Below are 16,223 nucleotides of genomic sequence, written 5' to 3'. Positions count from 1 at the left end.
CCCATTACTGTAATGGCCTCACAAAATGGTCAATATGATTATCAAATGTTAACTCACAGTCATTATCACGTTTTCATTTTTTTCAAAGCAAATATCCATCAATTGCCAAGTCTGAGTTTTATCTCTGAAATAATATTTGCACTCAAAAATTAACCCATTCATTTACTCATTCAATAAATGGAATACGTGGAACCGTGTTGGGTGCTGGGAATCAATAATGAACAAAATGGACAAGTTCCCATCACCCCTCCCTTGGTTAACTACAATATCTCTAATTCATCTCCTTCCATTCCTCCTCCAACCCATCCTTAATACTCTTGTCAAAGTAATGTCCTAGGGCTTCCCTGTTGGCGCAGTGGTTGAGAATCCGCCTGCCGATGCAGGGGACACGGGTTCGTGCCCCGGTCCGGGAAGATCCCACATGCCGCGGAACGGCTGGGCCCGTGAGCAATGGCCGCTGGGCCTGCGCGTCCGGAGCCCATGCTCCGCAGTGGGAGAGGCCACAACAGTGACAGGCCTGCGTACCACACACACACACACACACACACACACACACACACACACACACACAAAGTAATGTCCTAAATCTGATCTTTGAATCTCTTGAGTGATGAGAAAAACCTCAATTACATTGCAAACTATCCACGTGATCATCGTCCACTCCTCTAATTTTCTGCTGTTCTCTTCATAGCAACCAGAGTGATCCCGTGAAAAGGCGGGTCTTCTCAGTCCTCTGCTCAGATCCTAGGATTGGACCTAAACTCCTCCAACTCTTCTCCTCCCTCCCTCTGTCCTGACCATACTCTTTTTCTTCTTTCTTCCTAGGACATTCCAGATACACTCCACTCCTTATGGCTTTTTATGCCAGACACACTCCTCAGGTCTTTTTACTTCTATTTCCTTTGCCTTGAATGCTCTTTCCTGATGTACCCATTCTCCTTTAGTCAAATATCACCTGCCCAGTGAAGTCTTTCTCTGTCATGAACCATCCTTTCAGGCCTTTCATTAAACCACACCTCTGATGAGGTCTTTGTGGGCCATTCTTTTAAAATACCACTATATAAGAAGACATAAGTTTTATATCTTCATATGTTTTTAGTCTGTCTGTCCCACTAGAATGTAAGCTCCCTGAAGAGAGAGATTTCCGACCATTTATTCACTGCTGTAATCCCAGCACCTAATAGAATCTCTAGCACATAACAAGTTCTGATAAACGTGTCAAATTAATCAAGGAAAGACTACCTTCATCTTTCACTTTAGCAGCTTCATAATCCCCAAACTCAGTTGGTATTTTTGTGTTTTTATGCCTTTACGTATTGCTTCCTCTGCCTGGAATGTGTTATTTTTCCTCTTTCTCCATCATCACCCAATCTCACTAGTCAAAATTCCACTTATGTTTAAGTTTCTTGCCTATATGCCACCTCCTGGCTGCTGTTCTTTCTCTGGTCTTACATTGGCTGTTGCCACTCTTTGATGGTGTATGTCGCAGTCTCCACCCTTCTCTGATATCCTGCACCCAATCTATCAGATCAAGTCCTTCGGATCTACTACCAAAAGAGTTTCAGAATCTGTTCTCTCCACCTTTACCAATAATATCCTATCCTCTGTCATTTGAACTATTATAATAACCTCCTAATGCTCTCACATCATAGGTCTTTGTTCTTTACAGTTTGTTTTTCACACATCAGCCCTTGACAATTTAAATACACGAATCAGATCATGTCACCCCTCTGGCCAAACCCTTTACTGAATACCCCTTTGCCTGAAAATAAAATCCAAAGTCCCTCACATGGCCAACAAGGACCTAAATGCTCTTATACTCAACTTCCTTTCTGACCTAATGTTTCATCACTTCACTCCTGGATCACTCTGTTTCAGCCACAGTGGCCTTCTTGCTATGCCTTGATTACAACACCACCCTCAATCTCACAGCCAATGGGCTTTCTGTTCTCTCAGTCTGGGATGCTATATCCATAGATATTCTCTAGGCCTGGTTACTCACTTCATCCAAGTGGCTACAAAAATGAGAACTTAGCCCTGGCTACCCTATTTGAAATGTCATTTCATCAACCCACCTATGGTCTTCTATCCCCTTAGCCTGTTTTCACATTTGTTTTTCTTTATAATGATTATCATCACGTCACCTTTCATGTGTGTGTGTGTGAGTGTGTGTGTGTGTGTGTGTGTGTGTGTGTTTACTCTTTGTTTTCTTTTAAGGAGAACATAAGCTCAATGAAAACGCTAGTGGTTTTTTTTTTTTTTTTTTTTTTTTTTTGCGATATGCGGGCCTCTCGTTGGGGCCTCTCCCGCTGTGGAGCACAGGCTCCGGATGCGCAGGCTCAGCGGCCATGGCTCACGGGCCCAGCCACTCCACAGCATGTGGGATTTTCCCGGACTGGGGCACGAACCTGTGTCCCCTGCATCGGCAGGCAGACTCTCAACCACTACGCCACCAGGGAAGCCCAACACTAGTGGTTTTATTGTTATTTTTTCCATGGAGAAGGAGGTACCCAGGGCATAGAAGGGTGCCAGGATCACAGTGGATTTCTGTTAATGAACGAATGACAGTCTAACATTAGGCTTACACAAACATATTTCCATTCTTATAATTAAGATTTTTCAAGGTCAGGAAACCATGACTTCTGCACCTTTATCATAGTGGTAGCACCAGAAAACAATTTTGTAACATGTAAGTGCTTAATAAATATTTGTTTTACTTAGCAGGTAACAACTACGTAAGCACTTATTAGCTACCAATATAATCCACTAAGCAACTGAGCAATACTCTAAGGAAGGTACTATTATCATCGCCATTTAGACATGACATAACTGCAACTTAACACAGTGACCAGTATGAAGGAAAAATGTAATAATAAATATTTTTATTTTATTAAAACATATGTCCATTAATATGTTATACAGATAGATCATATACTTTTTATTTTAAAAAGAATAGTGAAAGGAATTGAAGTCAAATGTCTAATAAAGTTATTGAACTATAGTACCTAGTAAAGTGTGGAATAACATTGGCAAAACTTTACTCCACATAGAATAGCAAATTTATCATAGATAAAAGACAGCAGGCTCATTTATAATATAAATATGAGGCAGTCTAATAGTCAGCTTTTGTCATTAATTATATTTATTGAATTTCAAAACAGTAAAATAAATTGCACTTGTCAGAAACTGTGGTGACCTTAAATAAATTTGAAGAATCTCTAGACTAGTGAAGTAAGAATAGGAAATAGAAATATCTTGAATTTAAAATACATTCCTATTACTTTATAAGGAAAAAAATCCATACATTCCAATGACATTTTTTGTTATCTTTAGCAGAATAATAACATTTGTGTACTGCTTCCCAGGTGCTGTACACTGTTACAGATGTTTAAAATGCATGATCTACTTTTGTTAACAACATCTCTAAAAAGAGTTTACTATGATGTTTCCCATTTTACAGTTGTGTAAATTAAATCATAGTCTATTATTAAACCTTCTATTAAGGAGCAGAGCTAGGCTTCAAACCTAGTGTCTGTTTGTCTCTAGAGCTTAGACCCTTATCTGGGCTCCCTAAGATACTCAATGGATAAATGATTAAAAATGTTCCAGTGAAACAGGGTTGCCACACTTCTGGGAAGAACAGCCAAAGATGTCGCTGCAGCTTTAAAATTGTTGCTGTAAAGCAGCTTACACCTCAGAAAAATGCTTTCAGGACTTACACTTATCGTGTTAAAAAATAAACGGAGTTATCTGAAGATTTGTAAAACTTAGCATATGTTCCACAGTGACATGAGTTAATTTCATTTCCATCACTCTGAGTGCTCCACAGGTATATAATAAATTGCTATGAATTACTGTGTCTGTGACCCATTATCATAGCAGGAAATTACATGAATCTCACAACTGGTATGAAATGTACTGCTGTCACTGCTATGCATTAATTTCTAAGTAGTTGGCCATTTGTAATAATTCTGTAAATGTCCATTTTAGCACAGTTTTCAGTCTAGACAAGTTAAGCCAATGTGCATGGAATTTTCCCCCATATTTTCAAGCAGTTATACTGAATTCTAAAATTACCTTTTTATTGGGCAATTTCATATTAAATATTTTTCCAAAAATTGGAAACATGATAGTCTCATTGTTTTACTCCCTAATATTTAAGGGAAATTTATTCTCTGAAAAGTGAAGTTATTTGGCTGTATATGAACAGAAAGAGTGAAAAAAAATTCCGATAAATTATATATGATTTTCCCCAACTTTTATAGAATAGATAAATTGTTTACTAATGATTTTTAAACTATTTTAGCCTGCTCTTTATGGAGGTAATTTTCAGATAATGGTATATGTACTTCATGGTTATAGTTCTAAACATAACATTTTTGCAATTATGTTTCTTTTACATTATAAATAGAAATATTTCACCATTAAAATCAAACCTCTATAGTGCAAAGTATACTTTTCCTATCTTTCCTTTACACTGGCATTTTTCCCTTCAGGAAAGGTAAATTTAAATAGCAGGTTTAATTGAAAACTTTCGACAACGGTGAATTTAGATATGGTCTACCCCATGGTATGTTTTATATTTTAGTGTATCTTTTGCAAGTTAATTCCTCTGGCTAGAAATTCACTTTTTGGTAGATCTTTAAGCATTTCGCATAATTTTGGAAAGTTTTTCGTTGCCACCCACCATCTATCAAACTTTAAGATCCTTTTTCTTCATCTTTCAAGAAATTTTCACCATATATTCCAAAAATCTTTATCATAAATTTGTTAACACATAGTTTGTAGAAATTCATTTCCTTCTTCTTTTTTTAATTATTACAAAATACTTATAAACATGATATGTGTCTTTTATTTACTTGGTTAAGGCCACTCTGTGACACATAACTATCCAGAGTATTGATTTTTAAAACTCAATGCCTTCTGTACCCCAAAGCATACTTCTGTGCTTTGTTAGTTATATAAGTTTAATATTTGGCACATCACATGATATTTAATTTTAGTAAGTCTCTATAAGTTATTCGGGTTTAAGCACAGGGCTAAATGTTTTGGAGGGAAAGATAAGCCAAACCAGAGACCATACAGGGGAGAAAGGATAATGAACAAAGAAATAAATGAAAATATCTTCATAAAAGAAAAATGGATATAATAATGATTATAACATAAAGACAGTATGTTCCTTAAGGACAGGTACCATTCCTATCTCCTTCATTACTACGTTATCAATATCGAGCTTGGCACATAGTAGTTACTCAATAAATATTAATTAAATATTCTTCAAATCATATATATAGGATCTAATGAGAACACTATTTCATAAAAGAAAGATTAAAGAAACATTTATTTACATACTACCCTTGAATTTTTTTTTCTGTTGCTGCCTGCAATCTTTCAGTACAAACAGGAATCTTTCTGAAATATGTTTTAGTAGTCAAAAACTTATAATATAATGAGCTGTGTTACTCTCTGCACATGTAGCCATATCCTATATAAATTCATAAGAAAAAATATATCCCTTTATAATCTTTTGGGAAATATTCAATGTTCATTCACTCAACAGAGGTCATCTTCTTCAGGCTTCTCTTCTGGATCTCTGCAGTGGTCTTTCTAAAGCCCCTCCTTTGCCTTCTCTTTGGAGAACCAACTCCCAGTCCGTAGTAAACCATGTGCCTCTTTTCAGTAGTTTCTCACGGTAGCAAATGAAATAAACACATTTCAGCTGATATTCCCAAATTGGCCCAGGCCTTTCTTTTCTAAGTAACTGCTCACATCCCTGCTGCTCAATGCCCTACATTCCAGCCTAAGTAGAACCCAGTTCCTTAAACAGGTTCTGTCCTCACATGTCTTCCTGTTGGCTCACACTGTCTCTTTCAGTGTGTCCCCATATTTCTACCTGTAGAAGTTCTAGTCATCCTACCTTTCCATTTCTTCTTTAATGCTTTCCTGGAACCTCCTTCCAGCAGTACTCCTTCCTTTCTCCACAGCTCCTTGCAACACCTCAAGTAGACAGCATATCATCATCTGCCTTCAGTGACACTTATACCTCTCCCTTCAGCACCAACTCCTGAATAGCAAAAGTCACATTTTACTTCTCTTTACTATCCACAGTTTTTAACTTGGGCTTTGCCTATAGAAATATTTAATAAATGCATGTGGAATCAAATAACACTGCTATTATAGAGGCATCTTAAAAATCACAAATCATTACAGAAATCACAGTAGGAGACTACCAAATTACAGCAAACTCTAAAAATTGTAGCATGTCTAAAACCAGTTGTCTTATATTTATACCAAGAGAAATATGTGATTAGAGGTAACCCTCCCCCACACACTGTTTACATATTTCTGTAATGCACACGTTTTGCATTTACCACCAGATGCAAAATAGAAGACCACTGTGATTACATTTATGTTGTTTATTATAATAATATCTTACAAATCCTTGTGGGAGGTGGAAGATGAGGTTATTCAGGTGAACTTCTACATAAGGCACATCTGGGCCTCGGCAAATCTGGAATCAAAAAACAGATGGGGTGAGGGCTGAGCAAAAGATTCTTCTACAGAGACAGAGGCAGGGCTATCTGTAAACTTTAGACATAGTTTCTGGGGAGATTCAGAAGTCTTGCAAGCTGATAGTGGAGTATGCTCTCAGGTCAAGTTGAGGTCAAAAGTTGGCCAAGGGACATAGAACATTGGTTCCCAACCTTAGGGAATCACCTAGGCACATTCTAATCACCTAGACAGTGTAAAAAGAAATAGCTTGGATAGGCACCTATGAAGCAGTATTTTAAAAAAGCTCTCTGGCTAATGCTTGGTCAAAACTAAGAACCTTTGAGGTAAGGAAATTAGACAAACTGTACTCATAAATATGGGATATTTGTCCACAGGTGCAAAGATGTGGCAACAGCCCTGAGATCTCAATACAGTACCACTAAATCAATCCCAGCTGGTAGGAGTATAACTAAAATTAAAGCCCTAGAAATGGTGAAGCTGAGGATGCCCTAGTTCTTGTCTCCGTCTAGGGGTTTTAGGAATTCAGAAGTACTAAGGCTGAACATGGAAGCTTTGTGAGTGTGAGGTGCTGGCTAAAGACAGAGAATCCAAAGTAGGGGCTGATGGGGTCCCAAGGAACCCCACATGCTCAAGCTTTCAGAAGACACTTCCTTGAATTGCCTGTGTCTTGTTCTAACTACAGAATGTACCAGAATGTACCTAATATCTGAACAGAGATCATACATTTTCCTGGTCCTAACTCTTTCTCTCCCTCTCTGAAACCCTGTGTTGGCTTTCCTCAATAATAAGCTCTGGTCCTTTCACTAGTTTCCTAGTTTTCCAGCTCTTTTCAGTATACTTTACCCAAACTAGAACATTGTCCTCTCTATTTTCCACTAGACACTTCTAATACCATTATCACATTTATGCTAAATACTTATGAGTTAAAGATGGGTGGGAGAATGGATAGTAGTCATTATTATTAAGATTACTGGACATACCATCTGAGGCATGTACCTTCTATGCCTTTTTATCTTTAGACTCTGGCCTGCCTCTTGTTACTGATGCTAGATTTCCAATATCAAATTCCCATCTTCTCTCTCCTCAATCCTCTGGTTACAAATGTATTCCTCTGATTTGACCCCAAATCATCATCAACTGCAACAAAACTCCCCAAACCCCAAAATTCTATTTTACATTTGTCTCGACAGTTTTATTTTACTCTACCTTTTAACGTGATACTATTACAAATGTGTGTGTGTGTGTGTGTGTGTACTTTTGAGACTTACGGGCTAAGAAAAACTATTTATGAATAAATGGAAATATAATGATTTTTGTAGATATATCTGTGCCTGACACTTGACAGTAACATCCTTCCTGTAAGTGATTATGCATTGCCATGCTTAAAATTCTGATGCATGGTAAATGTCCAAATATTTCTAGGATGAACACTGCATTTTGAAATAGCTATGGTGTGTACAAACAGAAAGAAACATAGGAGTAAAAACATGAGTGGAGAAGGAATAACATGAACCAATTTAATATCACTTATAATTATTGAGCACAAGATTAGTCATCATTAGCACTTTGTAAAGTGCAGAACTATGTGCTTCTTATTAACCACTGAATTACAAATGTAATATTGCAAACATAAGAATATTGGTTATCATTTTCTTTTTAGTGTCATCTGAAAATTTCTAAGAAACTGGTTTAAACCTTATAAGGTAAATCATGGAGTTATTTTTCTCACTTTCTTAGTATTTATTTATGTTAGCCAATGCACTAAATGTAATGCAGGTTCTCCCTCTCTTAAAGAAAATGTACACATTTTCCTCCTTAATCCCTATTGGCAAGTAGCTAAAAATGTATCTAAGAGTAATTAATATCAACAATGAGTATAAATCTTTAATTACTATAATTGAGGTTTATCAAAATGAGAGTTTTTAGGTTAAATGCCGATTAATTGTTAAAAATATGTTTTCCCTCAAAATACATGTTTGACTCAGTGACGAGGAACTGTTCTATCTAGTAAATATAACTTGATTCTCTTTTACACCTTACACTGTATTTTGATGATAAGGAGGCTCACTGTGCTTATGCTACAGGGAATAGATTTCAGAATGACCCTTCTAGGGAAAAGAGATCTGGACATGTGGTTTTCTTATAGTTGTATGATCTGGAAAAAGAAAAAAAAAACCAACAAAGCAAGAAATTCAGCTCTGGTCTCTGTGGTCTAATGATAAAAGCTTATAGTAAGAATCTGGGAACCACGCTAAATACCAGAATTATTGATTTTGGGGAATTTGAGCTTTAGAAAGAATTTGAGTTCTTACTAGTTCTGTGTCCCCTTCTGCTGAAGACAGTATTACTGCTGCACACCCCTTGAACAGATTTTTTTTTAAGGATTAGAAAAATGAAGAGATAGATGCCTTGTACCTTCCAATTCTATATGTCACCAATTCTTTGTCGCCCGTTTTCATTCTCCACATTGGCCTTGGGGCAATGACTATGACAGTATGTTATCTCTAATAATTTATGAACATATCCATTAGTTCTTGGAATAGGAAGATAGGGTAAATATGAGTATTCTTTAAATTTATAAAATGTAAGCATTACAACAGCAACTTTAATTAATGATTCCTGTTGTTGCGTTGCTGTTGCAAAAATGCTCATTTAGGAATTTTATTTCCACTGTCTAGTCCTCAGCAAATGCTAGAGTCTGATGTTTTTTGCAAGTGGTCTGAGATGGCAAGCCACCATCGCTTACAGGCAATATGGTCTTCATGACAAATTAATGAAGTGACAGTTGCTCTCTGCAACCTTTTCATGTGCAAAGCATGCTGGTGCTGTTTGCATTATCTTCTTGCAATTTGTACCTCTGCATTCAAGGACTTGTGATAGCTTGCCAATTAGCGTTGAGAGGAAAATGTTAAATACAGTGAGATCTCCATAATTAAAATCATATTTTACATTGAATTATGAAAATCTTTGCATAGTGTGATTTCTGTTTGATGTCTAGTAAAATGCTGTCCATAGCAGGAGAAACTTGCAAATGATTCATCAGTCGAAGTACAATCTCATATCTATTCTGATAAGGAAATCTTGAACTAAAAATTTTTAAATCAGTTGGTTAATTTTTAAATAATGATGTCCATGATTTAATGTTCTATAAAATGCCCACAGAAAACATTTATTCTCTGAAGATTTTGTTAGTTCTGTGCTTTACAATGCCGTTGTAGAACCAATGTAATGGGAATAGAGAAGATACAACATAATACTAACTTTTTAACATCACAGTTTTTCAGAGCTCCAACTCAGTTCACTCTGTTTAATTTTTTCTGATATTAAAGTTATACATTAATTTTGTTTTGAATGTGACTTTATTATTATAGGCACCTAAGTGTAAAATCCTCAGAACTGAGAATCTCATGTATACTTTTCTTCTTTAAAGCTCTCTGTATAATACATTTATAGAGTGGATGTTTGAAAATGATATATTGGTTATTATTAAAAATACGATATGAGTATTTTCTTATATTAAGATATAGATATATCTTGTATGTTAGAGCTAGGGTTTTCTAAAATAACCAAAATTTGTTCTTTTGTTTGATCTTGGGCGTGACAATGAAGACTAGCCAATTTTGCTCCAGAAAATGAGTGCCTCTCATATTCCAGACCCTGAATGATCAAAGTTATTAAAATAAGTGCTGTTTAATTATTTGCTTTTGTTTTGCTCTTAGATTGGTAGGAGAGCTAAGGGGAATAAGGAGTTCTAAAACTGTGTTTCTCACACTGGTGGGGTCCACTAATTGCTTTTGATATTCAAACACCCTAATGTAAATAATTATTTTCTCCTCTAATGAGGTTCAAAGGCCAAATAAATGCCATATTTCTTTGCTTTTGGTTACCATCAATTAAAAAAAAATAACATTTTATCTCATTTTGTGACTAGAAGTTGTGGATTGGCATTCCTATGTGTTTTTAATAAATAGAAAAAAATGTTAATACACTTTAAATGCCATTGATTTAGTTTAAAAGTATTTAAAACTTACTCCTTATGAAAATAAGTAACTCTCTTAATGGAGAAAAATTTAGGAACCCATTTCTAATGGGCTTCAGAAGGATTTCATTTATTTATTTATTTACAAAATTAAAATATATTCTCTAAGAACTTTATTATTTTCTTGAGTTATTCCTACATATATTAAAAGAAAAAAATAATTTTTATGCATCTCCCAAAAGGTGAAGTTGTGTGCTGCATATTATAGAGGATATGAATAGGTCTAAAATCTAACAAATGCATATGAAACAAAATTAAACTAATCTAAGCATGTATCATGAATTAAATTTATAAAAAAGTTATTTAATAAATATTATATAAAGCAGAAAGTTTCTTAAGCATGGCAGGGTTATGGGAAACATCAAGGAGAAAAGAGCACAAACCAGTGCTCTCTTTTTTTATAGCATAAAAAAAGAAGATCCAATATTTCTTTTGAAAACAGTAAAAAATGTTCACATTGACAAGAACATAGTATGTGCATAAGTGAAACATATAATTCACCAATCTCAATTCAAACTTTTAGAAAAAATTAAATGTAGGTTGGGACCAGTTTTTGGAAAAACACAAATACCAAACTAAAGAGTGTGAAGTTATTGCATAGGTAATGGGGAGCCATAGAAGATTAGAACTCTAGTATGACATGGAAAAATATGTATTTTCCTGGTAGCAATATAGGCTAACCTGGGCATGGTATAAAGAAAGCGTAGACACAGGAGTAATAGAAACAGATGGTATAATAGTTGTAGAATGATAAGTAACACAAACAATGTGTTGCTAACTTAAAAACTTCTCAAAACCTGTCTAAGGATCAAAGACAGCACTGCTTCACTGTTCTAAAAAGTCTTGAAACTTTTTAAAGCAGTTTCTGCTCATTTATTTTGTATTTCTTGTGATTCCATTGACACATTCATCTTATGTGCACTATTATTCATCATGCTTAACTCATTAATTCTGCCTCTCTTTTTTTCTTCTTTGATTCTTCAAGTGGGAAGAGATCAGCGGTGTTGATGAACATTACACACCCATCAGGACTTACCAGGTGTGCAATGTCATGGATCATAGTCAAAATAATTGGCTGAGGACAAACTGGGTCCCCAGGAACTCAGCTCAGAAGATCTACGTGGAGCTCAAGTTTACTCTCCGGGACTGCAATAGCATTCCATTGGTTTTGGGAACTTGCAAGGAGACTTTCAACCTATACTACATGGAGTCTGATGACGATCATGGGGTCAAATTCCGAGAACATCAGTTTACAAAGATTGACACCATTGCAGCTGATGAAAGTTTCACACAAATGGATCTTGGGGACCGTATTCTTAAACTCAACACCGAGGTTAGAGAAGTAGGTCCTGTCAACAAAAAGGGATTTTATTTGGCTTTTCAAGACGTTGGTGCTTGTGTTGCCTTAGTGTCTGTGAGAGTGTACTTCAAAAAGTGTCCGTTTACAGTGAAGAATCTGGCTATGTTTCCAGACACAGTACCCATGGATTCCCAATCCCTGGTGGAAGTTAGAGGTTCTTGTGTTAACAATTCTAAGGAGGAAGATCCTCCCAGGATGTACTGTAGTACAGAAGGTGAATGGCTTGTACCCATTGGCAAGTGCTCATGCAATGCTGGCTATGAAGAAAGAGGTTTTATGTGCCAAGGTAAGAGTCTTCTCTATTTTCCCTGCAGTGGTATTTCTTACCTGTGAATTTATGGTAGAGTAATTGAAAGAAATGAACCCAACCTGAACTCACTTGGCAGCAAAACATGCCTCAAACTGAACAGTCTATTTATAGACTAAATTTATCCATCCCATTTGATGTGATGATTCATAATTTCATGTAGAAATATTAGCATGTTTGATTATGTGGTGCTGGCCTACACCCCACTGGACGAACTGAAAGAAAAACAGTCTCTGTCTCTTTTATGTAGAGGGAAGAAATATCGTTGGCACTCAGCTAATCTGAGTCTAACAGAATTAGATCCTGCACTGACTACATTTGTGCTCGTCACTCTCATAGCAATAGGTAATTCATTGCTATAAAATATAGTATTTTCTTCAGTGACACCTGTGCTTAAAATACGGGTTTACTTACAAAGCATTAGTGTTTAATAAAAATTATTTTATTTAAAAATCCAGGTTTGGTCCTTCAGTGTTTAATGTATAGAGGAGTAATGTAAAAATTTTTAAATTTTGATTCATGATTTGGCCCTTTTGGCTGCTCAGGAGGATATATATATGTGTATATATATACATATATATATACCACATCTTAGGTGGGAATGCATATTTGATCCTTTATATAGAATCAGAGAACCTGAACTGTGTTATCAAGTTGATTTTTGTTAAAAATCTCTTTGCACTTGAAGTAAAATCAATTAAAAGATAATCTTTTCCATAGAAGATTATATCAGATGATAAGTTCCACTTAATCCCAAAATTTGTTATTTAGCATTAGGCAAGGTTTTGTGTTTAAGGACACAGTGAAATTATTATTAAATTTTTAAATGTATAAATACACAGGAGAACTTAAGTAACTAGTCCTTGAAATCTAGTCTGTGTTAATACCTTTGTTTGCTGTTAAACTCTGTCAAAGAATTGAGTTTGATATTCTACTTGTGGCCATTCAGTAGGACTCAAGTCCATGTGGAAGAAATGAATCTACATTATACATAAATTGACTTTCTAAGAATCTGAACAGAATATAGCATTTTGCTTTTGACTATAGGTAGTTTATAGAATTTCTTTTTAATGACAGCAAATGGTACACTCTAGTCTGATATTTCCCTGTGTTATTTAGATCCTTGACAAGGGCCATCGTGATACTCTTACTAAGTATGGCTTTGAAAATTCTAAAATTGGAACAACATACTAGCTACTATTTGCTTATGTATATTCATGAGTGGAGAGAAGTCTCAATAGCCCTTATATTCTACTTTGAATTATATTTTATCACTATGGTATTGTTTGTGATATATTTGTGTGGTTTATTTTAACTAAAATAATAAAGGCCTAGATCAGGAAGATGAAAAATTGTCCATTCCCTCCAGTTTGGTTTCTACTGATTCAGTCTCTGATGTCCACACCAAGAAAGGAATAGTGTGTCCCTGTCTCAACAATATATATAAATATATGTTGAGCTATCTCATAAAATATTCCATTGAGCAAGAAACCTAATCATCGTTTGGATGTTTGGGTTTTAAATAATTTTATATGATACTTTATATTTCATTCAAAGTTACAAGAAATAGAAAAATAAATATCAGCAAGTAAATAGAATCATAAAAATGTTAATAAAATAAATAAAACATACATATAATTAGCCTATATTACATGCTGTCTTGAGGACAAAATAACTAGTAGAAGAAGTTAAAAAAAGAGTCACATTAAGTTGTGTTCAGAAAGTTCACAATAGATTCATAATTGCTTCTATTTTTAACCTCATTTTAATTTACTGAACCACTTCTTTAAAGTAACTATTATTCTACTCAGTGGTACCCTATGTTAAAATTACTCCTGGAGATAATATTTATGTCAAATTTTTACATCCTTGAGTCTTGCAGTTTATTATATTGAAGGACATCAATAGCACCTCCTTGATATAGTGATGCTATATTATCACAGACTTTTTCAACATTTAAAAATACTGGTTGCAGAATAAGAGATACGTATGCGTAAATAGCATAGAATTTTTTATTCTAAGAAAAAATCTTGAAGATAAACCAATAAAAATAATTATAGTGGAATTAGAGATAGCACATGAAATGGGTTATGGTTAGGACTGACTTTTCAGTGATGTAACTTAAAGGTGCAGCTTGTTCTTATGGTTATATCTTGACATTTGCTGATGTTGCCAGGTGAATTTTGGCTTCCTCTCTTTTTGTAATAAGTAAAGAAAACCTTTGTGTACTCAGATTATTAGACGATGTGACAAGGTATTCTATTTCTTGCTGATTTACATGTAGTACCTAGTCTAAACCAACTTTATTTTAACAAATATTTCTTTTAATAGGTCAGTTTAGTGCATAGTCTACTATGTCTTAAAAATCCAATACTCAACCGATTAATTCTGGCCTGGTATCTGTAATAGAGTAAACCATCATGGCTTGAGGCTTGTAATTTTGCTGTTGTTGTCAGTGGTAGTGATGGTGTTTGTTATGCTTTCCTTTTTTAATTTTAAAAATTTGATTGGTTTTTAATAAGCTTGTGGACTAGTCAGAATAGCTTATGACTCTCACAAGTCATTGTTTTATCAGCAGTACTTCAATTCAGGCACACAAAAGGAATGGTAATACTTAGAAAAGATACAGGTGAAAAAGATAACTAAATAGATTTCCTGTATTTCATGAGTTCATTTTTGTTTTGTTTTGTTTCGTTTTACAAAAGGATGGAACAATACCTTGACATACACATAGAGCCAGATTTTAAACACCTCAGGATAATTTTATAACACAATGATCAGCAACCATAGGCTTACAGTTACCTAAAGCAGAGGAAAACAAGACTCATTCACTTTGTTTCAACAAATATTCAAGGAACATCTACTTCATTCTGAGAAGTCTAGTAAGAATTCAGAGATTTTTAAAAATATTCATTAAGCACTTATTGGATGCCAGACACTGTGCTGATTTGCTAAGTTATGTCTATGATTTATCTCATTTATCCTTCAAAATAACCTATAAGTACATCCTTATTATTATCTCCATTTTTAAAATGAGAAGAAAAGCTTTGATAGGTTAAATATCTTGCCTTAGGTCCCTTAGTGAGTGCTGAAGTTGCAATCTGAAACCAGGCAGTCTGATTCTAAAGGTTGCAGTTGTAACCTCAACCCACACTTCTTCCCTGTGATTCAGTCCAGTGGTGGCAGAGACCAGGAAATCCCACAGGTACAGATTCTACTGGAGTTAGAGTACTGTGTATTGAAGGATGAGTAGAACCATAGAGAATCAGCGCAAAGTTAACCAAGAATCTGTCAATATAAGGTTCATCTGTTTCAGTTTATTTATCACATCTTTCTAGGTTTTTAAGAAAGAAGAATTACTAGCCAAAATGTCATGGGAAAACTAAGCTTAGCCCAGGTGATGTCTAACAAAATTTGGATATGTGGATTGACAAACATCTTAGATATGCCAAAAAGTCTACCAAATTTAATTCAATATCTGTAACCATCTGTAAGTTCTATGTAATAATGTACCAGACACCGGAGAAATATAGATGAATAAGTCAGCGTATCTCCCTTCTAAGAGCTCACAATCTAGTATGAAAGGCAGATAAATAAATGAATAATTTTATTGCAAGACAGACCAATAAATCTTCTACCGGGTTCAAACTGCCTTGGCAAGGTAGGGGAAGGAGAGATTAATTTTGAGTATTTCAAAATTAATAGTGGAAATTGTTTGTTAATAACGAGAAGTCTCTGCATGGGGAGTTTTGGACTCATCACTATTGTGCTTAGCAACTTTGGGGGTAGGGAGAAAGGGCTAACTAGCTTACCCAGTTTATGCATTCCAGAAGGCGCAGTTTATAATTTGTTCATTAAATCATTATCTCAAAAGTCTCATAATGTGTAGAAGTCCCATTAAAGTTTTGCGTTCTGAGCTTGTTCCATAGGGAGGCCTTATAAAGGATCTAAATTTCTTAAATAGGTCATTTTCTGAGTTTAGTAATGAAATATTCTGAATTATT

At 35.0% G+C, this 16,223-nt stretch overlaps 1 protein-coding gene across 2 annotated transcripts in view; it reads left to right on the top strand.

Moving 5' to 3' along the window:
* Positions 1-16,223, top strand: part of EPHA3 (EPH receptor A3) — a 359,059-nt gene that overhangs the window by 80,510 nt on the left and 262,326 nt on the right. For both annotated transcript variants that reach the window (XM_065875995.1, XM_065875996.1), the window contains exon 3: positions 11,538-12,198. In XM_065875995.1, coding sequence (XP_065732067.1) covers positions 11,538-12,198 — 661 coding nt within the window. The remainder of the gene's footprint in view (positions 1-11,537; positions 12,199-16,223) is intronic.

This window comes from Phocoena phocoena, chromosome 4, assembly GCF_963924675.1.
Source record: "Phocoena phocoena chromosome 4, mPhoPho1.1, whole genome shotgun sequence".
In the NCBI taxonomy this organism is placed as follows: domain Eukaryota; kingdom Metazoa; phylum Chordata; class Mammalia; order Artiodactyla; family Phocoenidae; genus Phocoena; species Phocoena phocoena.
The sequence above is the reverse complement of the archived record's forward strand: the minus strand, read 5'-3'. Positions and strand labels throughout refer to the sequence as shown.